General features: G+C 43.0%; 1 protein-coding gene across 1 annotated transcript in view; it reads left to right on the top strand.

The window, feature by feature from the left end:
• Positions 1–843: 843 nt before the first annotated feature.
• Positions 844–23,705, top strand: part of WDR36 (WD repeat domain 36) — a 66,563-nt gene continuing 43,701 nt past the window's right edge. Inside the window, exons 1-11 of the mRNA XM_060235615.1 lie at positions 844–1,101; positions 9,195–9,222; positions 11,350–11,450; positions 12,846–12,963; positions 13,068–13,200; positions 13,794–13,848; positions 17,342–17,474; positions 18,870–19,045; positions 19,746–19,866; positions 20,706–20,771; positions 21,530–21,613. Of these exons, the coding sequence (XP_060091598.1) occupies positions 937–1,101; positions 9,195–9,222; positions 11,350–11,450; positions 12,846–12,963; positions 13,068–13,200; positions 13,794–13,848; positions 17,342–17,474; positions 18,870–19,045; positions 19,746–19,866; positions 20,706–20,771; positions 21,530–21,613 (1,180 nt within the window). The 5' untranslated portion in view covers positions 844–936. The remainder of the gene's footprint in view (positions 1,102–9,194; positions 9,223–11,349; positions 11,451–12,845; positions 12,964–13,067; positions 13,201–13,793; positions 13,849–17,341; positions 17,475–18,869; positions 19,046–19,745; positions 19,867–20,705; positions 20,772–21,529; positions 21,614–23,705) is intronic.

Genomic DNA, 23,705 nt, shown 5'->3' with positions numbered 1-23,705 from the left:
GCCAGGCTTGCACAGGAGCCAAAGAGCAAAGCCTCTATTTTCTCTATTGGGGAGGAAGTGGGGGAGCGATAGCTTTACTTTGCCAGGTTTCTCAATCGCACAGAGCTACTGAGCCAAGCCTGTCTTCCGTCTATTGGCTGTGGTTCCTCCCCCTCCTGGTCCCCTGGGGAAGGAAGGAAAGAGCCAGAGCTCCCTTTGCCCAGTTCCCTGGATCCCATGGGAGAGATACAAAGAAAGCATCTTTAAAGACCAACAAGTCCTAATGTTTTAAACATGCTTTATTTTAAGGGGTTTTTTTTAAAAAAAATCTTTAATTGTGTTTGCCTGTGTCCTTTATAAAGTTTATATCTCTGCTACCTAACCTTAAATAGGTACACACATGGCCCAGCCTGACATGGCTCAGCCCAACAAGGTCTCATTTAGGTCAGATCCGGCCCTCATAACAAATGAGTTCAACACCCCTGCTCTAAAGAGAAGTTGGTAAGCCTTTATACCCGTTAACATTGCCGTTCAATATTTAGCTTTTGGGAGGGGAGCAGGCTCAAGATGCTTAGCCGCCTCATCAAACTGCAACCTACCAGGAATCTTCAGGAAAACACAGCAGTTGAGCCTCAGTAGAACGACTGGTGTGGTTTTGCCCAATAATAAAGTGTACGCTATTGATTTAATTAACGAGACGAATTAACAGATTTTAGAACGAAACAGAATATATGTACATTGTTCTTGTATCGTGCTGTACAAGACGTCATCGCAGATGAGCGACCGAAAATTAATTTCAAGAGCTCGAGCCCGCAGGTACAGTAACGGTCCCTTTTACAACCACACCAAGGCAACACCGGAAGTAGAAGGTTGGACTTCCGATATCTGCCGAGCCACGTGCTCGCTGTGTTCGGGGACTCGCTTGTGGCGGTGGGTGGGTGCAAGTCGAAAGAAGGGATGTCGCCGCCGGCGCGAGGCTCCGGTGGAGGCAGTGCACTCTTCGTAGGTTTCCGCGCTCTGGGGCTCTGCTCCAATCACCTGGCTCACGTGCTGCGCTACCACCGCCGACACCGAGAGTTCTACCTGGTCACCGCGGTGGGGAGGAGCTTCCATACCTACAACGTGAGTCTTTCGGGACGTTACCTCCCTCCCCCTCATGCTGAAGCCATTCCGGAACCCCCTCTGCCGTTCTTCTCTTAAGGGGATGCAGTTATGTCAGGAGGTGCAAAACGTGCTTCTGTGGGGTGTGAGGGGAGAATTCACTTCACGGTCTCATCTCTAGCATAGTTTGAGTCCAGTTGCTCCTTTAAGACCAACAGAGTTTTATTCTGAGTATGAGCTTTCGTGTGCATGCTCATTTTTTTCAGATGCTTTGAAACGGAAATCACTAACCTGTACCTATTGGTAGACGGTGCGGAGGGTGTTGCTAGGAAGGGCTAACTAGAGTCAAGATGCATAAGTAATTTCAATAAATATAGCTAAGATTGGATCAAGGCAATTGGTAAGACCTGTCAATAGCAGCAAATTAGCATACAGCATAATAAAAGTTTACAAACAGATGCAGTAACTGAATTACATTAGCATGTGTAGTGAGATTTGAATTTGATATTTCTGTTAAACCCTGGGGGGGTACCATTGCTCTCTGTGTTGTAATAGCTTGTAACTCAGCAGTCTCCTGTTCTAGTCTGTTTCTGAAATTCCTTTCCAATAAAACAGCATCTTGACTCTAATTAGCCCTGCCAGCTCCAAGTTGGGAAATTACTGGAGATTTTAGGGTCAAGCTTTGGGAGAAAAAGGTTTGGAAAGGGGAAAAAAACAAGCATAACAGGGTGTAATGCCATACAGTCCACCCTCCAAAGCAGCCATTTTCTCCAGGGAAACTGATCTCTGCCATCTAGAAAGCAGTTGTAATTCTGGGTGGTCTCCAGTTCCCATCTGTATGTTGGCAATCCTAGTTTCCCTGGAGGAAGTGTCTGCTTTGGAAGGTGGAGTCTATGGTATTAATACAATTCTTAGCTCCCTTCCCTTCTCACATCCCATACTCCCAGGTTCTACCCTCCAAAACTCCAGATATTTCTTAACTTGGTGTTAGCCTTATTTCCTTACCTTGTAACAGGCAATTTTATTTCCTCCTCTGATTTAAGCTTCCCCCATCCTAGCAGCCTTTGTTAGGAAAACTGTGGCCCAGTTTTGTGTTGCTAGCTACTAGGTCAGGCTCACTTGCATGGTAGGGAACCCTCAAGGACTTGTGGAGTGGCATCTCATTTTTCCTTCTGTCATCTGGCAAACCCAGTATCCTCTCTGCTTCCACAACCTCATTCTCTCCTCAGCTGTTAAACAGCCTACCTTTTTTTGTGCCTTCTGTCTTCCGCTATATTATTTACTTCATTTATACCCCACCTTTTTCCACAGTGGGGATAAAAGCAGCTTACATTATTTTCCTCTCCACTTGTTTATCTGTACAACAACCTGTGAGGCAGGTTAGGCTGAAAATATGTGTCTGGTTCATAATCACCCAGTGACCTTCCATAGCAAGATGGGAAGCTGAGCCTGGGCTTCCCAGACCCTGTGCTGAAGCACTGACCGCTATACCACACTGGCCTTCATAGGGCGGTTTCTGTAGCAAGCAGCCAGGCCTAGTTAAGCCATGCAAGCTGGGTGATATCAGGACACCGGAAGGTTGGTTCCAGGCTTAGGGTTGCCAGTCTCCAGTTGGGAGTTGGAGATCTCCCAGAATTACAACTGGTCTCCAGATGACAAAGGTCTGTCCACCTTGAGAAATGGCTGCTCTGGAGGCTGGACTCTGGCATTATATCCAGCTGAGTCCTCTTCTCTAACTCTGCCCTCCTCAGACTCAACCATAAAATCTCAAAGAATTTACCAACCTGGCACTGGCAACCAGGCCTGGCCCCAGTGAGTCCTCCCCCCAAGGCTAAAATAGTCCTGGAAAGGGCCCGGTATCCTCAATTTGGCTTTTACTGGCAAAACCCAAGTCTGGAATCTGTGGTTACCTAGCAACAATCACTGAGAGAATTTGTTGCTTAAAGCTACAGGTTCTTGTATCATTTGGCCAATATATTTTCACATTTATTTGCAAACTTCAGGCCCTTTTCAGATTTATAGAAAGATCTGTCTTGCCTGTTCAGATCCAGTGACTGTCTGGATTTAAGTATCCAAAAGTTTGGCCACCTAGGATTACCATATTTCGAAAAGCAAAAAAGAGGACATACTTTCCAACTAACTACATTAAACAAGTGATCATTATCACAAATCTCATTTTAAATAGCCCTACTGTTTAAACCGTGATAACTGCCACTAACTAGGAATATTCCTAGCCATTCAATCCAAAAAGAGGACATTTTCATCATTTTTTTTAAAAAGAACCCATAAGAGGATGGACACAAAAAAGAGAGGACATATCTGTTGAAAAGAGGACATCTGGGTGATCCTAGTGTAGATAATACAAGTGTGGGCCAACAATACTTTGGGAAGGGGGATTCCCCCACTTTTTTGCCAGGCCCAATGCAATTCAGGGGCTAAGCTGCAGCTGCTAGGCTGCAGTGGGGCCCAGCGTGGCTTCTGGGCTGTGCAGCCACTAATATTGGATCCTGTGGAGATCCTGGATTGAGCAGCTGCTGCCGCCAGGCCCAGCAGGGACCGCAGGCTGTGCAGCCATTGACGCATCCCCCAGGGTGCTTCTTTGCTGCAGCCCTCTCCTCCAGCTGCCTCTGGGCCTGCCATGGCACCACAGATGCTTCACCACAGAGAAGGTAAACAGAGAGCATTCTCTGTGCATGCTCAGAGAATGCTTTTTTACTTTTGGGGGATTAACCCCCCCAATAGATTTCAGATTTTTCTGCAAACTTAGCATGTCACCCAAGTTTGTCAAAAAATCTGTTTAGTGCAAGTGTGGCACTGATCCATGGATTTAGATATCCACGGATAGGGGGCACACTTGGGAAATATATATAGGTGGGAAAGAAGTCCATGCATCGCATGGGGCAGGATGCAAAAAATATCATTTTCTGCACTTGCAGGAAGGTGCAACATGCAGCGCACAACTCTGTAATAAAGAATAAAACTGAAAGAAGGCAAGTTCAAAACTTGCACCTCTTTCAAAGGAAAACAATTGTATGATTACTTTGCTGTTCATCAATCATGACAAGTTCTTGGTAAGTATGTGTCAAGTCCAAAAGAGAGGTACTACTACAGTGTTTATTCTTGTCATCTGTGCAATAGTGTAGTTTTTGTCTCTGGCATACTTGGCTCAAGATCAAGTAGCTTCACTACACAAGAGAATCTGGCAGGGAGTGCAGGTCTGACCCTGTGCTTTAGCCATATTTACAGGCTCAGCATCATGCATCCTGCAGCTTTGCAATGATTATGATGTATATGGTCATGCTTGTAGAGAAATAATGTGTGGTGTTCAGGAAAAATAAATCCATATTTGTAGGAGCCAGTATCAAATCTAGAAACAAGTCCCTAATAGAATAATTTGTGCATGGTATCTACTGCACATGATGACTGTACATGCACACCATGCATGGAACTGACTATATACAGGTAAGCACACAAATTGTTGCAGGTTTTCAATTCTTGTAATAGTATCGGATTTGGCATTAAATTTCAGTCTTTAAGGCTAATGTTAAAATGATATTCTCCACCCACTCTGATGCACAAATTTGACAACAGTTGTTGGCATTTTATGTAAGAAGAATTGTGGAGAAATAGCTGATTACTTTCATTGCTGGTGGAACTGACTTTTGGAAGCAGGTCATGCATTATATTGAACTTGTAACAAGTATAGAGATTCCAATTCAGCCATCAATCTTATTGCTTAATAAACTTCAGTGCTTAAAGGCAATCATCCCTACAACAGCCTTAATTTCCATTCTTTCTTCACGTGAACTTCTATTGCTGCTAAGTAGTTGCATATTCATCCTCCCACTATCTCACAATGGTTTGATATATGCTGGGATCACTTTATCCTAAACAAAATAACTTACAATTCACTGTCTGATTCCCCTTCTTAACCTTCATGGTGGAAAATGACATTCTCCCAATTAATCCTTTGTACAACACGATGTTATATTTTTTAAAGGCTAAATGTTTATTGTAATTTTGTATGATTACTGTCTGTGATGTAATCGTTAATTTTAGACTTTAGCTTTGAAACAATCTGAGTAATTTGTTTTTATTTCTTTTTGTTTGTTTGTTTTTGTTGATTCTCACTTCATTTCAGTTTTGTATATCCTGTTACCAAGCGCTATTGTTATATATTATAATGTATTGAAGTTCTTCAATAAAGCTGTTGTTTATTTAAAAAAAATAGTATCAGGAAAGTTGATCTACACAAGTTGGTCATTGCGTGATCCTTTCTAGGCACTAATGGCTAGAAAGTCATGGCAGAAAATATAACACTTCAGACCTAGTTGTGAGATGGATGCACTTTCTTCTGACTGACAAAAATGTATTCCATTGGAGATTTCTGTTGTTAAAGAATGGCAGTTGCAGTGTGTTGGATCCACCAGACTGTTTCTGTGGATAGAAAGATTTTTGCTCATGGAGCTTGACTTTCTTGTGTCCCCACTCCTGCTGCAGTCCAAAATGCCTCCCAAAATGCTGTTCATGGGAGACAACTTTGTGGGAAGCATTTGATGCTGTGACAAAGGGAGGAGGTGAGAAGGTCACATTTCAGTGAATCCAGGCTAGTATTTGTTTAAAAATATGCTTTATTTTTAATCGCTTAATAATCCCCAGCATACAGTTTGCCTTTTTCACTGCTTCAGCAAACTTGGTGTGCATTTTTGTTGTGCTATCCACGACAACCCCAAAGTCTCTTTCACTCTCAGCAAGTTCAGACCCTATGTTATGCTACTTGATGGGTCTCTGACTGTATTAAACATATTGACTGACCCTATTAGAGTGTACTTAAAGTTGTGGGGTTTTGTTCTGGCATGTATCACTTCATACTTGCCTTCATTTGCCGCACTGTTGCTCACTCACCTAATTTGTGGAGTTCCTTCTAGTGCTCTTCAGCTTGGTTTTCACCATCCTGATTTGTGTTGATTGCCAAACTTAACCACTGCACTTCTCAATTCACAGTTCCTTTAACAGGTTGGTGAGACAAGATTCTCTGTGCAGAAGCCATACTGATTTTCCCTCAGTAGACTGTGCTCCTCTAGGAGCCTGTCTATGATTACAGTTTCTACTCATTTATTGGGGGCAAACAGTGGGCCAATGGGCTATAATTCCTTGCTTTTATCTGGACCTCTTTGTAAAAAATGGTGTAACATTTGCTACTCTCCAGTCCTCCAGTACAGTGGCTGTTTTGAGTGACAAGTGTCATATATGGGTTGGTAGATCAGCAGTTTAACATTGCAGCTTCCTAAGAACTGGTGTGCGTGTGCTGTCCGGACCCAATGACTTATTGGTTTTTAATTTCCCCTTTAGGCATAGAACTTCATCTCTAGTCACTTCAATTTGACTCAGTTCTTCAATCTCAGTTCATGAAAATAGTTGTTCTGACCTGAGTACATGACCCACACTTTCTGCAATGGACACAGATCCACAGAATTCATTGAACTTCTCTGCCAACTCCCACATTCCTTTAGCAGTCTTTTTATAGTAAAAAAAGTAAATCTTTCATCACCCCTTTTGTTGTGTTGGATTCATCAGATCTGGTCTCTGTCTTAAAAACAAAAGAATGAAGTTAATTCATTAGGTTACAAATATGAAAACATTTATGCAGATGCTCAGCACTTTGCACTGGAACCATTATAGGCTTTGTACTAATTGTTTCTTCGTGTAATTTGGTATTAAAAACTTTGAGGCATAGCAAATCTCATGAAATAGGAATAACTGCTGGATAATCTATTGAGGTAACTTCTGCACTGAAGGTTCTGTATCCATTGGTAATGTATATGGATCACAAGCTGGTTCAGAGTATTTGGGTAGCATCATTAAATGTTCTGTGTTTGGTTGATTAGTAATTATGAGAAAGTCTAATGAAAAAGTGTTAGTTGAGTTGATAAGAGTAAAACAAATGTTCTTGCTGTTATGATCATACCAGCAAGGTCTTGGGGAGGCATCTAATTTCTCCTACCCCATGATTTCCTTTGACTGAAAGCCCTCATAGCTCCACACATTTTCCTGCAATCTTAGCCCCTTCTAGGTTGCCACCCTCCAGGTGGGGCCAGAAGATCTCATGGAATCACAACAGGTCCCCCAACTACAGAGATCAGTTCCTCCATTAGGATTGCCAGCACCAGATTTTCTCTAGGAGAATTGATCTGTGTTGTTTGGAAACCATGTGTAATTATCTCCAGCCTCCACTTGAATGCAGGCAACCTAGGCTCCTGTGGAGGAAATGGCTGCTTTGGAGGGTGGAATCTATGGCATTTATACCTTTCTGAGGTCCCTCTCCTCCTCAAACCCCAGCCTCCCCAGGCTCCACCTTCCAAATCTCCAGGTATTTCCTAACCTGGAGTTGTAACCCTATATCATTCCAACCCAACAGCTAACCTACCTTTATCTGCCCCTCTGTAATAAGCTCTCCCTCCCTAGGAAAATTGTGGCCCAGTTGTGTGATGCATGCTACTGGGCCAGGCCCACTAACAAGATAAGGAATTCTCAAGGACGTGGGTAGTGCCTAACTTTCCCCCGTATCAGTGTTTCCTCTTCCTCCCACTCCTGGAAACTCCTGTATCCTCTCCCCTTTCCTCATTCTCACTATCTCAGCCATTCACCAACCTGTTTATCTCCCATCTTCAGCTATATTATGTATTTATTTTCTTACTTCATTTGTACCCCACCTTTCTCCACAGTGGGGACCAAAGCAGGTCAGGAAAAATTGCCCTAGAGCAAAGTAATTATTCTCCTCTCCTTGTTATGCACACAACCACTCTGTGAGGTTAAGCTGAAAATATGTAACTGGTCCAAAATTGCCCAGTGAGCTTCTATAGCAAGATGGAATTTGAACCAGGATCTTCAAGATTCTACTCTGAAGGTCCAACTGCTGCACCACACTGGCTTTTCATTAGGTAGTTTCTGTTGAACAGGAGCAAGTAGCCAGGTCTTGTTGAGTAACACTAGTTGGGCAGTAACAAGGCACTCAGAGGTTGCTTCCAAACCTAGAGTTGCCAGGTTCCCAGTAGGACCTGGAGATCTCTCAGAGTTACAATTGAACTCCAGATAACATTTCTGTCCCCTTGAGGAAAATTACTTTTTTGGTGCATGGACTCTATGGCATTATATTTGGTTGAGCTCCCCCACAAAAAAGGCCCCTCTACCCTCTCCAGTCCACCATTATGCCAGTTTGGTGTAGTGGTTAAGTGGATGGACTCTTACCTGGGAGAACTGGGTTTGATTTGCCACTCCTTCACTTGCAGCTGCTGGAATAGCCTTGGGTCAGCCATAACTCTCACAGAGCTTGTCCTCTCTCAGCCCCATGTACCTCACAGGGTGTTTGTTGTAAAGGAGGAAGATAAAGGAGATTGTGAGCAGTTCTGAGATTCAGAGTGGAGGGTGGGGTATAAATCCAGTATCATCTTCTAAATCTCCAGGAATTTCCCAAAATGGAGCTGGCAACCCTAGCTCAGACCTGGCCCCAGTGAGTTCCTCCTCAAAGACCAAAAATAGGCCGGAAAAGAAGAGTTGGATTTATACCTTGCCCTTCACTCAGAGTCTGAGAGCAGCTTAAAATCACCTCCCCTTCCTCTCCCCACAACTGATATCCTGTGAGTTAGGTGGGCTGAGAGGGCTCTGAGAGAACTGTGACTGCCCCAAGGTCACCCAGCAGGGTGCATGTAGAGGAGTGAGGAATCAAATCTGGTTCTCCAGATTAGAGTCTGCCGCTCTTAACCACTGTACCAAAGTGGCTCCCTTCTGCCCTTTCCCCCTGCCTCTTTTCTCCCCCTGCCTAGTAGTATTCATGCTAAGGGGTTAAATTACAAGATCCTGTCCAAATCCTGTGAATCTGCAACGTCATTTTGGTAGAAACACTTTTCACTCATGAAATTTCCCTGTTCCCCTTTTAATAGAAAGCGCTGGTTTTTAGGTACTTGTCTGGAATATCTATTGAGAACTTTTAGATTACTCATAGTAAAGCTATAAAGTGGTTCCTGTATACATACTGATATCTCAGTGATGTTGTCTTGATATTGTCAACAAGTTCTTTGAAATTTAAGAATATCAGATTTTTGTTTTTGTTTCAGGTGAAGAGACTTGGCATAGTTGCTGTTAGTAAGTATTGTAGCCCTATGTATGTGCACATCATGTTATATTTTGCTAGATCATTCCTTATATGAATCTCAGATTATAATGTTTATTTATATAGAAGTGGTATAATTTTTTTAAATTTAAAAATAAAATATAGCATAGAAAAGGATAATATCATTAAAGTCACATAAAACTACCGTATTTTTCGGACTATAAGGTGCTCCGGAGGATAGGACGCACCTTCCTCCTGGGGGGGGGGGGCGATCCGCTGTCTCTTCCTCCGATCCAGCACTTCCCCCGCGCCTGCCTGGCTCCATCTTTGCATCGGCCTTGAATCGCTCCCGGGCCTCCCGTCGCCTCTGGGAGATTCGCGAGCGGCGCTTTGGTGCTCGTTAAGGTCCCCGTGCCGTACTGCGTTTGTTGATGGGGGTGGGCTAAGTCATCCTCCCTCTGCTCCACCCCCGTTTGCTCTGTCACTAATAACACAGGTCGAGATGCAGGACAGGAACCCGGAAGTGACCAACAGGCTGCTTCAGCGGGCCGCCGCGCCGGCCCCCTGGGTCCCACAACGATGGGACCGATGCCACAGGGACGGGCTTGAAACACTCTATAACCCCTCAAAAGAACAGCAGTCTAGCTCGCTTCCCCCGAGCCCTGCCGCCATAAGCCTCAAGGGGGCTCATTTTGTGGCATCTCCCGGCGGGAGGGTGGTACCCGCACGGGACACATATCAAATGAAAGAGGGGGCGCAGGGCTATCAGAAACAGCCGGCGGAGGGAGTCGGGAGCCCACCCCACTGGGGGATCCACACCCCGAAAGTGATGAAGGTGGCGCAGATAGAGCCAACAGAGCAAACAGGGGTGGAGCAGAGGGAGGATGACTTAGCCCACCCTCATCAACAAACGCAGTACGGCATGGGGACCTTAACGAGCACCAAAGCGCCGCTCGCGAATCTCCCAGAGGCGATGGGAGGCCCGGGAGCGATTCAAGGCCGATGCAAAGATGGAGCCAGGCAGGCGCGGGGGGAAGCGCCGGATCGGAGGAAGAGGCAGCAGATCGCCCCCCCCCCCAAGGTACGTACCTTCGGACCATAAGACGCACACACTTTCCCCCCCACTTTTTTTTGGGGGGGAAGTGCGTCTTATAGTCCTAAAAATACGGTAGTTAATGCTAACTGGTTAAGAAAACAACATCAAACCATGGTTTCAGATCCTGGTTTGAGGCACTCTAACTAACTACAATGGGATGACCCACAAACATTTCACAAACAGTGGGATGACCCAGAAGCATTGCTGGTTTAATTAAACCATAGTTTCATATAACTTCTGAATCAATCTCTAGAAGTTACAAGCACTGAAACAGTTCAGGAACAGATATGAAGTGATCACACACACTCATTACATTAGCACCAAATGTCAGAAATACTATCAAGTCTATTAAAGCTTTACATGCTTAACTGTTATCTAATAATGTTTAATTAGCTAAAATATGTCAAATTCCAACTTTAGCTGTTGTTTATGTCTTGCTCACATGTAAGTAAATTGCTGTTCAGTTTTAAAAAAGTTTAGCTGCTTAGCAAAACTTCAGAAAAGAGTGAACCTAAAGATGCAGCAGTTCAATCACTCACGTATACAATTCCTTTCTTCGTAGTCAACCCAATAGAGCTCAAGTTCATGCTCACGTTCTTCATATAAAGAGTGCCAGTCCTGAACATTCTTTCTTGGAAATTACTCAGCATCCAAATGAGTGTGACTTGTGGAACTTCATACTAATATAGCATATAATAACACAGCTCAGTGTTCCCGCTAAGCTGAGTTAGTGTGAGCTAGTTTTTTAGACCCTAGCTCACGTTTTTTTCTTAGCTCAGGAAAAATGGCCCTAGAGCAAAGTAATTTATGCCACAGCTCACAACTTTTATGCCAGTAGCTTACAAAGTAGATTTTTTGCTCAAAAAAGCACCTAAGTACCTAAGTCTCCACAGCTTAGAAGGAGCATGGCTGTTTCCTTAATTCCAGAAGTGCCACAAAACCTTTTTGTGCATGTTCACTAATAATGCATATTTGAGGGAGTACATCTACACTATAGAGTAATGTTTCTGTTATACACTTGGCATCTGTCTCAGTTTGCTGTGTTTTTCCCCTTATTCCCTAGGTAATGCATTGCCCCAGGATATTACATATTTGGCAGCTGACAGAATGTTGGTATTTGCATCTTGTGGCAGTCTTCTCTATGCTTTTGCTCGGAACAAAGAGGTTTGTAGCATTTGTTTGATAATATACAATGTGATCTCAGATCCTAATATACTTCATCAGGTGTATTCAGGGTATGTTGTAAGTATCTGAACTGCATTTGTGTATCAAGGGTAACCGGCATTAGTTTCTAACAGGGAAATCTCTGTGCCATAAAGGTGGGGAAACCAGTCATGCACAACAGCCCAGCAGCAAGCTGTGATTGTGCACAATATGGGCTTAATGGTTATGAAATGGGATGTCGGAAGGCAACCAAAGTATAATTATTTCTGAAATGATTGGGGAGGCTGGTTCAAGTGACTTGAAAATGATGCTTTAGAGAAGCTGGGTTGCATTCTTTATAGCTGACGTACCTCAGTACAATGGTTCTTAAACTGTATTGCCCCTTTGGGATACATGGTACACCTGAAAGCAGGGCAAATAGTTCCAGGAACAGAAATGATTGTAAGACACTAGGATGTTCCTCCCTGCCAGTCAGAACCAATTGATGGATTGAATATCCTCTAGCAAAGAATTTTCATTTATTTGCACTGGGTTTGAGTGGAAGACAGTTCTGTTGCCTAGCAGCTAGGGGAAAATATCCAATCTGATATCAGGTGATTTGCCCTGACATTCCAACATTAGTTGGGAAGACATACCACTTCTGTGTGCATGGCTTTATATTGTGAGGGTGAAGATGTTCCCTTTTCTTACGCCAATATTATATTAGTCCAGAGATCTCTAAACCCAGTGGCTGGCTGCATCAAAAGTCTGAAACATGCTGCTGTAACAGCAACATTATTTGAGTTGTGCGTAGCTCACAAGCAATATTCTTTGTGTGAAATATACATAACTACTTGGAAAGGAGCTTAAAGTTGAAGAGCAGCTATGTGTACTATGCTGTCACTTACTTGCAGTTTTATTAGTGTATAAAAGAGTTAAATCTAATTTATCTTGATCTAATTTTAATTTGGATTAAATCTTGGTAGAAGTTTTTGGATTCTCCTATATCGTAGCGCCAAGACTGGGAGAAGCTCAAAAATGCCTTCTTGGTTTCTGAGGTGTGGAGTGATACAAGAGATTCTTCTCTTTCTGCCCCACATAAAACTGGGTGGAGACTTGCTCTTACAGTCATGTGGTCCCTCAGAAGCACTTAGGACAACATCAGAGTTTAGAATAAACTGTTGTTTCTCTCTTTCCCTCTTGGGAAAGCAGGTTTGATAGCAAACACAAATTTTTCCTTCTGTAGCTGACATCTGGTTCATATTTGAAATTTTAGATAACAGTTGAAATTTCCACAGTCTGGATTGCATAAGCAGTATCTTATGACTGCAATAATGACTGTATTGTATTATCACTTGTTTCTTTAAGTAAGACATCTCTTTCTTAATAAAATAGCCCTTGTACTTTTAATAATAGGTGGTTCATACTTACAAAGGACATGAAACAGACATTCATCTTGTGCTACCATTTGGGGACCATGTCATCTCTGTGGATCGTGATAACATTCTTATTATTTGGAGTGTACAATCAGAAGGTGAGACTCAAGTCTTCTAAAGGCAATAAATGTTTGAGCGGGGGAAGTAAACTATCAAACATATGTATCATGTTTGGAATTAATTTTCTTCTTTTGTTCTGCAGAGGAATACTTGCAGCTGAATTTTGACAAGGCTGTTTTTGCAGTTTCTGCTATTATGCACCCAAGTACTTACTTAAATAAAATTTTTCTTGGTAGTGAGCAAGGACCTCTGCAATTATGGAATATAAAATCCAAGTAAGAACTACTTTTCTTTTTCTCAATAAATTGCAGATTGACCCATTTTTCAATTATAAAGTCCTCTCAGCTTTAAAATGTGGAATTGAGAGCTGCTGGGTGCCTCTGGCCTGGGTTAAGCTGTTGGGAAATGGTGCATGATTCTGGCAGCAGCTTAACCTTTCTGGCTGAATAAATTATTTGTCACTATACAGAAAACTAAAAGTTTTTAAAATACCTTTAGAATGTATCTTGTAGCAATTTGAGGCATTTTATGTTGTTTACATACTGTCTGAAATTCTCCAATGAGTGCTTCCTTCTCATTTGGTGGCCAATTTGAGCTTCAGCATCTGCCTTCCAGGGAACAGTCAGGGTTGATTTCCCTTAGGACTGACTGATTTGATCTTCTTGCAATCCAAGGGACTCTCAAGGAGAGGGTGATAACCTTAAACAAATGCATCCTGGCTTCATGGTTGCTTGGTTCCATAACTCCTCATGTCCATAAGTTTCTCAGGACTTCTGTAAATACTATTTTTTTCCTGTAATGTTTACATTGTTTTCTTTTTGTTTCATTTTTATGCCTTTAAGCTTCCAACTTTTTCCCCTATTTGTAGCAAGCTCTTGTATACATTTCCAGGATGGGGTGCAGGAGTGACAGTCCTTGAACAAGTAAGTAAATCTGTCATGCATGTTTGTGAAGACAGAGCAACAGTTATATTTAATACAATTTTATGGTGCTTTATTTTAATGAACAAATTTCTCATATAAATCCAATAGGTATAGTCCCACATGACTAAACAGTTTCCTTATAGCAGTTCTCTGGGTGAAGGAGATTGCTCCAATTCATATCCCCAAGATTCTAAACAATTGGTGTACCAAGATGTACAGAAGTATAGGGATTTAGTAATCTTTTGATAGCACTGTGGCTGATACTGGTACATGTCTATATTCTTTTGTTAGATAGCTGCTGTGTCATACTGTTAGATATTTGTTTGCCAAAAAACTATAGGAAAATTTGCTTTATATAAACGAAGTGAGTCAGTCTGAAATTTTCATATGTTCTCTGCCTGAAAGTAATTCGTAAATATACTTTGTTGAGAGATCATAAACTAAAACTTCAGTCTGAATCATTCTTCTCTTCATTTAGCAATTTAATGGGATTTCCATCAGAACAGTGCATGTGAATTGAAATGGTTAGACTGTAATTCACAAGTTTTAATCCTAACAGTACAATAATCCTGCACTAACACAGTACAGATAATTTATAAATATTGACTGTCAGCAGTAGGGTGGCCAGACCGTCCCGGGCACCCGGGAATGTCCCGGTTCTGGCCTCCTATTCCCGCCTCCTGGGCTGGCTATACCGGGACCATTAGAGGTCCCGGTTTAGCCAGCCCCGGAGGGGGTGGGCCGCGCACGCCGGCGGGGAAGGCGGCGGAGGCCGGAGAGGCCGTCGTTGGTCGCTGGAGGCCCTCCAGAGACCAGCGGAGGCCCTCCCCGGCCTCCGCAGCCGCCGCCAGCCCCACCAGCAGCACCAGCCGCCGGAGGAGAGGCCGCCACCCGCCCTGGATGAAGGTAAGCAGGGAGGGAGGGGGCCGAAAGCGGGGGAAGTGGCTGGCGGGAGGGGGCGGCCTTCCTTCCCTCCCTCCCTCCTTCCTCCCTCCCTCCTCCTTTCCTCCTTCCCTCCCTCCTCCCTTCCTTCCCTCCCTCCCTCCTTCCTCCTTCCTTCCTTCTTCCTTCCTCCCTCCCTCCTCCCTTCCTTCCCTCCCTCCTTCCTTCCTTCCTTCCTTCCTTTCTTCCTTTCTTCCTCCTTCCCTCCCTCCCTCCTTCCTTCCTTCCTTCCCTCTTTCCTCTTTCCCTCCCTCTTTCCTTCTTTCCCTCCCTCCCTTCCTTTCTTCCTTCCCCTCCCTCCCTTCCTTCTTCTTCCTTCCCTCCCTCCTCCCTTCCTTCCCTCCCTCCTCCCTTCCTTCCCTCCCTCCTCCCTTCCTTCCCTCCCTCCCTCCTCCCTTCCTTCCCTCCCTCCCTTCCTCCCTCCCTCCCTTCCTTCTCCCTCCCCTCCCTCCTTCCTTCCCTCCCTCCCTCCTTCCCTCCCTCCCTCCTTCCTTCCCTCCCTCCTTCCCTCCCTCCTTCCTTCCTTCCCTCCCTCCCTCCTTCCCTCCCTCCCTCCCTCCTTCCCTCCTCCCTCCCTCCTTCCTTCCTCCCTCCCTCCCTCCTTCCCTCCCTCCTTCCCTCCTTCCTTCCCTCCTTCCTTCCCTCCTTCCTTCCCTCCCTCACTCCTTCCCTCCCTCCCTTCCCTCCCTCCTTCCTTCCCTCCCTCCTTCTCCCTCCCTCCCTCCCTCCCTCCCTCCCTTCCTTCCTTCCTTCCTTCCTTCCTTCCTTCCTTCCTTCCTTCCTTCCCTCCCCTCCCTCCCTCCCTCCCTCCCCCCTCCCTTCCCTCCCTCCTCCCTTCCCTCCCTCCTCCCTTCCTTCCTTTCTTCCTTCCTTCCTTCTCCCTCCCTCCCTCCCTCTGGGCCACCCCTGGAGTAGACAATACTGACTTTCGTGGACCCAAGCACTGATTCAGTGTAAGGGAGCTTTGTGTTTGTGACTGGACTAGACAATACTGACTTTCGTGGACCCAAGCACTGATTCAGTGTAAGGGAGCTTTGTGTTTGTGTTCTTCTGGTGCAATTTTGTTCTCAGATCCTGTATTTACTTCATCAGTATATGGGATAAGGCACTTTTTCAACTGTGCTGCATAATGCAGCCTATTTATTTTGTCCTGTTTGCTCTGTTGGGTCTATCTGCGCCACCTTCATCACTTTCGGGGTGTGGATCCCCCAGTGGGGTGGTCTCCCGACTCCCTCCGCCAGCTGTTTCTGATAGCCCTGCACCCCCTCTTTCATTTTGATATGTGTCCCGTGCGGGTGCCACCCTCCCACCGGGAGATGCCGCAAAATGAGCCCCCTTGAGGCTTATGGCGGCAGGGCTCGGGGGAAGCGAGCTAGACTGCTGTTCTTTTGAGGGGTTATAGAGTGTTTCGAGCCCGTCCCTGTGGCATCGGTCCCATCGTTGTGGGGCCCAGGGGGCCGGCGCAGCGGCACGCTGAAGCAGCCTGTCGGTCACTTCCGGGTTCCTGTCCTGCATCTCGACCTGTGTTATTAGTGACAGGTTGCTTCGGCGTGCCGCTGCGCCGGCCCCCTGGGTCCCACAATGATGGGACCGATTCCACAGGGACGGGCTCGAAACACTCTATAACCCCTCAAAGAACAGCAGTCTAGCTCGCTTCCCCCGAGCCCTGCCGCCATAAGCCTCAAGGGGGCTCATTTTGCGGCATCTCCCGGCAGGAGGGTGGCATCCGCACAGGACACATATCAAATGAAAGATGGGGCGCAGGGCTGCATTATGCAGCTCTCAGTCTCACTGGAATCTCACTGGAATCTGACTGGCTTCTCAGCGTGGAACCCCGTTCTCTCTAGTCTTCTCACTTTGAAAAAAGTAAAAAAAGAGTTTTATTTAACTTTATTTCCCCCTTTCCCTCTCTATAAATAATCTTGGTGTTTCCGGCAGTGATATTTGGGGGATTTTTGGGGACGTCACAGGAAGTGCTGTGAAGTCACTTCCTGTTTCGGCAGTGGCATTTGGTGGGAAATGATGTCACTTGGGGGAAATGATGTCACAGGAAGTGATGTCACTTCCTGCTTCCGGCAGGTGGCGCGGGGGGGGGGGGGAGATGATGTCACAGGAAGTGATGTCACTTCCTGTTTCTGGCAGGTGGCGGCGGGGAAGTGATGTCACTTCCTGTTTCCGGCGGTGGCATGCCATCACCGGAAGTGCCATCACCGGAAGTGCCATCACCGGAAGTGACGTCACTTCCTGTTTCCGGCGCGCTTGCGCGGCGAGCGTGCGCACACACCCCTACCATCCCCCCCCCCCCAAAAAAGGTGTCCCTGGCTGGCCTTCAGACATTATGGCCACCCTAGCAGGATTGCTCACAGGTAAGACTCTTTATAATGTAAATGTTTATTGCTGTTCCTCTGGAAAAGTTTTCCTGAGCAAATCTCATTTGAATGAACCACCATGTTTCTGTGGAACTCTAGAGTGTCAGGACATTTCAGAAGAAGGTTTCTAGTGATATTATGTCTCTGTTATTAATATTTAAATGTATTTACTTTCTTTGGAGGCTCCAGCAGTGGATGTTGTCGCAATAGGTCTTGTGTCTGGTCATATTATAGTGCACAATATCAAGTTTGATGAAATGCTGATGAAATTTCAACAAGACTGGGGTCCTGTAACAGCAATATCATTCCGCACAGGTAAACTTCATTATTACTTAAAATTAATGAAGAGAATAGAGAAATGTTCCAAGTGAGACCTGTTGTTTATTGAATCCGAAATTTGAGCTGCAACTTAAAATGAAACATGGTATATATGACTAAAGCAGCCTGTTAGTCTTTTGGAGTGAGAATTTAAGAAGGCTAAGATACTTTAAAGACACAGATTAACTGAAGAAGAAGCTTTTGGTGGAATAGGGTCTGCTTCATGCATAAAGTGGGTTCTCATTCAGTAGAATATACACAAAGAAAAAATAGTGAGTTAGATCCTGTCAATCCATTCAGCAAACAGATGTTTTCCAGCAGCACAAGGAAACCTTCCCCTGGTATTGGGAGAGAGGCTCTTCTGTCATAGTGCATGTGGAAGTTGCCTTTTACTGAGCCAGAGCCCCGCTCTACTAGAGTATTGCCTACTCTGACTAGCAATGGCCTCCAGGTGTTCTCACATCAGCTGCTCCCAAGTTCTTGAGCTGGAGATGCCAGTGATTGGACTAGGGACTTCCTGCATGCAAAGCATGTGCTTTACTACTGAGCCACAGCTCTTCCCCTCTTCCAGTGAAAGATTTTGTTGCAACTAGGGATGGGCTTGAACCAGCTTATGAACCAAAGTTTGTGTTGAACTGGGACTATTCATTGTTTTTGTGAGCCACAGTTTGGGCAATCATGTTCGCAAAGCGCCTATAAACTGCATTGTTTTTTGGCGGTGGTTCATTCAGTTCATAGTTCTCTTTAAATGCCTTCCCCTTACTCACTGAGGCATGCTGCAGTGGCAATGTGACTCACGAGTGAAGGGAAGGCAATGTAAGTCTCTTTAAATGCCCTCCCTTCACCCACCGAGGCATATTACTATGGTGGCATGCCTCAGTGAGTGAAGGAGAAGCTTTTAAAAAATGCCATCCTCTCTGCAGAAGCTCCCCCCCACCCCAAACTCACAAATCAGTGAACCACAAAACCAGTTTGGGAAACTGAAAAGTTCATAGGGGTTCGTGGTTTCTCATGAACCACCTCGACTCTCCATTTTCCCAGTTTGTGCCCATTCCTAGCTTCATCACTGTAAGTGCCTTGCACTAGAGCAAAGTGCTGCCATTATAGGAATGGATCTGTGGGATCCAGCCCTGTAGGTTTTATGCAAAACAGAAGTATAACAAATGAGTACAGTAACCATTCACACTAGCTGTACTTGGTATTTTGAAGTATTACTTAATTTTCCTTTTCTAAACTGTATTTATCTACTGTAATGTGAATTGGCTCTCTTTTTCCAGTGGTGAATAACTGTGTTGTATGTCTGTATCAAAGTTTTAATCTGATGTGTTTTAATTCAAAATGAAAGTTTTATACAAATTGCTTTGGCTTTTGTTTTCTTAATCATGTAATCAGATGGGCATGCAGTTATGGCCGCTGGAAGTCCTATTGGACATATTGGGTTGTGGGATCTAGACCAGAAGAAACTACTGAGCCAGATGAGAAATGCACATGCCACAGCGATTGCTGGTCTGTCATTTGTCCAAGGAGAGCCGCTGCTTATTACTAATGGTTCTGATAATGCTATAAGGGTAAGTCTTTCTGTTGCTCATTTTTATATCTTCTTAGAATTCATTTACCCCAGTGTTTATTCTGATACTTGTATATTGCAGTTAGGAATCGAATTAGTGTAGAAAAATTCTCTAGTTACTTTTAAATTGTCATGGTGGATCCACTGACTGATTCATTGTACAAGATGTTGTATGTGTGCATCTAATCTGTTGAGAATAAAGCGGTCAGGGCTTTAGTGAAAGAACTAGGGGAGTGCATTATTAGTCCATCAGGGGGAATCTTAAGTAGTCAGATCACTGCTTTCTGTTGCCCTGTCCTGCTGTCAGAAAAAGTCTTTTTTTTTGGCAGGAGAGTATATGTACGCTAATGTTTCTGAAATAAGTACATCTGTAGTTTTGTGCCCTTAAACAAATAGAGACCATAACCCAGTGTTGCTGAGATCTGAATCGGTAAACCAGAAGATCCTTGGGGAAATTACATGCATGTTTATGTGGATAGATATCTCAAAGTATACACTGTCATTTTTCAGTATTGCAAAATATGATTGAAAATAATGGGAAGGAATTTGCACATCTCTAAATGCAACAGATGTTAGAATGAGCCATTGCCTAGTAACATATAAAGCAACTATGAGGGCTTATGTATGTTGGGTATTTATTTTGAAGTGAATTGGGTTATTAAAACCTTTCTTCTTTTTCATACATTTCTGTTATTGATCAGGAGTGGGTCTTTGATGACCCCGGTGGAAGCAGTAGATTGCTAAGATTCAGAATGGGACATAGTGCACCTCCAACAAAAATCAGATACCTTGGACAAAATGGCCAACAAATTCTTAGTGCAGGTAAGGTGTCTTTTTTTTGTTTGTTTCAGAACAATGTTTTTCATTTTATCAGAGCAAGTGGTGTGAGAACTAGGAAATGTATCTTTGATGGTACATTTATATTTACTCAGGGCTTTATTTTGAGCAGGAACACAGTTCCGGCTGGCTTGGTAACAGGAGGTGTGACCTAATGTGCAAAATGAGTTCCTGCTGGGTTTTTTCTATTTAAAAAGCCCTGTATTTACTAGATGTATTGTGCAGTTTAAAGTTAATTTTCAGGTGTTTAAGTATTAGTCAAAGTCTGGCAGTTTATTTTCTGCGAATTCATTTCCATTTCTTCCTTGTCTTCCTTAAAAATGGCTCTTGAATGTAGTTTAAAAAATTCACTGTCTAACTTCTGCTGTTTTATTTTAATAAGACAGCTTATGTTTTGAAGGTTTTCTGACATTCAGAATACCTTAACACTGTAGCCTAGGTGTAATTTCAAATATTATTGCCCGATATTTGTAAATGCAAAGATGTATTTTTGCCTGACCTGGCTAGCCCAAGCTATCCAGATCTTGTCAGATCTCAAATGCTAAGCAGGGTTGGCCATGGTTAGTATTTGAATCAGAGACCTCCAAGGAATACTGGGGTCGTGACACAGAGTCAGGCAAAGGCAAAAACCATACCTCTAAATGTTTCTTCCCGTGAAAACCCCATGGGGTTGCCGTAAGTTAGCTATGACTTGATGGCACTTTACACCACTACAGATGTAAACCATTATAACTGTTGAATACATTTTAACTTAAAAGTTGCTGGGCATTTCTAAAATGTATTTGTGGCTTATACATCTTATTTTCATTAATACTTTGCCATAGGTCAAGATAGTACACTGCAGTCATTTTCCATTGTGCATGATAGATTCAATAAAAGTTTGGGACGTGGTAAGTGTGATTTTATATTGAATAATTGAATATCAGTGACTCTTCTAAATGAACAGATGTATTAAAAATGCTCCTGAAGTTACTGGTATTTAAGTGAACAAGACATACATTTATTTTGCAGTGTTTATTCGTGGGTTTTTGAGGAACTGAGAAACCTTTGTTTGTCTGATGTGCAGAAGTCATTTGCACAGAATCTGAATCATTTGCAGAGAAGAAAGTTCTCTTGAAATAAGTTGAATTTTGCCAAGTAAAGGCATTCACAAACAAAAAGCCAGAACCAATAGCCCAAATCTTGCTTTAAATGCAAGATCCTTTAATTAGTCCATCTTGCATAATTTCCATGATCGTTCTGATGAGAGGATTGTTTTCCTCCTTTTGTCAGAGCAGCCTCCTAGTATTACCCATTTAATATCAAGGTATCTTTTAACTGTCATGAGGATTGGGGAGCATAAGGTTAAATATCTTTTGATGGGTGATCCTTTTTTGCTATATGTTAAAATCTACGTTCTCTATTGTTTGTGCTTATAACTTATGCTAATAAAGGTACTAAACTGAACAAGCATTCACAAACAAAAGGGTATGTTTTGTTTGATAGAAAATCATTACCCTGATCCTAATTACAGTGAAACTTGTTTTGATTAGCTACTACTTAGAAGTGGGTGATGGTAAAGATGGGAACAGAATATTTTACATCATAGGAAATGTGTAGTTACAAAGCTGCCTCTATAATTGGTTAACCTGTTTCTTGGGTGTTAAAGGTTCCCTAAATAAAAAGAAATCAAAGAAGAAAGGCCTTCGGTATGATACAATGGCACTTCCACCTATTACAGCATTTGCAGCAGGTATGCAACTCTCTCCTTGATTTGAATGAACAGTCATAGAAATAAAGCAAATACTATTATTTTCTTTTGTGGTGTCAAACTTCTGTATTCATAATTTGAGAATATTAAGTGGTATTGTTGAGTATGACACTAAACATAATTTCCAAGGCTGTTGAATTCTTTATTGTTCAATAGTAGGAAACTGCAGAAGCAAAGTATTATGGAAGAGGTTACATTTTCTAAGTCCACTTATACTCCTGTCAAGCATGTGCAACTAAAATGTAGAAGTGTAGTTTTCCAGCAAAACTTTCTTCCTAGTATCTTTTCTCTGTAGCTGGTCATAGGTTACTCCAGACCAGTCTAATCCAGTCTTGAAGTTGCTTACTCTTCTCCATATCTTCACAGACATAGCACATTCCACACAGCCTTCTTTACTTTCCAGTAGTACTCCTTGCTTAGTTTCCAATATGTCTTCAGGCTGGCTCATTTTACTTCCACAGTATCATGTAATTTAGCTTAATATGCTTGTGGATGTTCCTGACTGGCAGAAGTGTAGAAAATTAGATCTCTCTGGCTCTCTAACTTCCTAGAAGTTTCCACAAGGATAGGAAGAAGTAACTGTCTTTACAACTTTGAATACTGTTAGGATTTGGATAGTGATTGTTGTTAGAAATAAATGTTCATTTAGATCAAGGTTTCTCACACTGTGTCACTGAAGACTTCTCTGTCCCCATTTAATCTTTCCAGTCACGCAGCACAACAAAGATATTGGATGGCTTCAATCTCATCCAAATCCTAGCAATTCAGCAGGAGAAGGATGAATCTGGCATGATTTATGGCATCTCAGACCCTGGGATGGGGGAGTTGTTCTAATGGCCCCCAATAACATCAGATTTCAAAATGGAAAAGCACATAGATATCTGAGATGCACACTTTGTGTTTGTGTGTAATTTTTCCTCCTAACCCATCTGAGAGGTGCTATTTACTCTCATCAAGTATTGGAATCAGTCTGTGGTAAATTTCTCATAGCCATATTGTGAATCAGAACTCTGTCAGAGTTGGAAAGCATCAGATTATTGTTTCCCACTTAGAAAACAGTATACTTAGGTTCCTACTTAGAGTATAAATATGTTATTTGGGACAGAGAAACTATTCTTGTGAATGCATGCGAATGACATGTTTTAGCATTGAGGGAAACTGTGCGATGTCTTTTTTAGATTGATTCATTACACATTGTAATTCATTACACATTGTCAGTAAATTTTGTAATAATAGAATAGAATAGTAATAATAGAATAGTAAATTTAGAATAATAGAATAGACTAATAGCTGATCCTTTCTTGTGGCAATTACAAATCTGTTTCAGAAATTTCAGAATTAATGTATTTGTTGAATTTCAGAATTAATGTATTGTGGAACATTGATTAATGCTTTACATTTCAGTCTTTCCCATAACTGTGTGACTCTTTATTCAGAGGCTGCCGACTGATTTCTGTGCTTTCTACCCCTAGTATTTCTATTTCAAGTTTTTAAAGACTATTTTAATTATTTGTTTGAAAGTTGTAGTATACTCATCAGGGAGCTGGAGACTTGCTGTCCAAAATACCAAATTCATACCACTTTTTCCCTTGAGAAGTTGACTAACAGTATACTTCTGAGCAGAGTTACAACTTTCCAAGCCCATTGACTTGAATGGATTTAGAAGGCTGTAACTCTGCTTAGGATTGCTCTGAGAGGTGCAGGCACATTGTACAGTGTTTCAGCATATGCATGAGTAGTGGCATTTTTTTCTTCTAGTTGAAGCCCCTCACAACTCATGGTGTACTGCACTGGAGGACCTTTCCAGACCTTTTAGGGACACAAACAATGAGACGCTATGTTTATGATAGAAAACTTGGAAGTATAGTGCACCTGAGATCATCATGAGGACTGTATCTTGTTGGCAGAGATATGTTTGTAAAATAATTTTCCCAAATACCTATAGCAGCATGTTCCCTCCCCCGCCCCAAAAAATTATCATTCTGCATTTACAAGTACAAAATTTAGAACAAAAAGGAAAATCACTGTTTCAGTTATGCAAAGAAGTAATGCAGACAAAGATGCAAAAGAGATA

The sequence above is a fragment of the Heteronotia binoei genome, chromosome 4 (genome assembly GCF_032191835.1).
Source record: "Heteronotia binoei isolate CCM8104 ecotype False Entrance Well chromosome 4, APGP_CSIRO_Hbin_v1, whole genome shotgun sequence".
Taxonomy (NCBI): domain Eukaryota; kingdom Metazoa; phylum Chordata; class Lepidosauria; order Squamata; family Gekkonidae; genus Heteronotia; species Heteronotia binoei.
The sequence above is the reverse complement of the archived record's forward strand: the minus strand, read 5'-3'. Positions and strand labels throughout refer to the sequence as shown.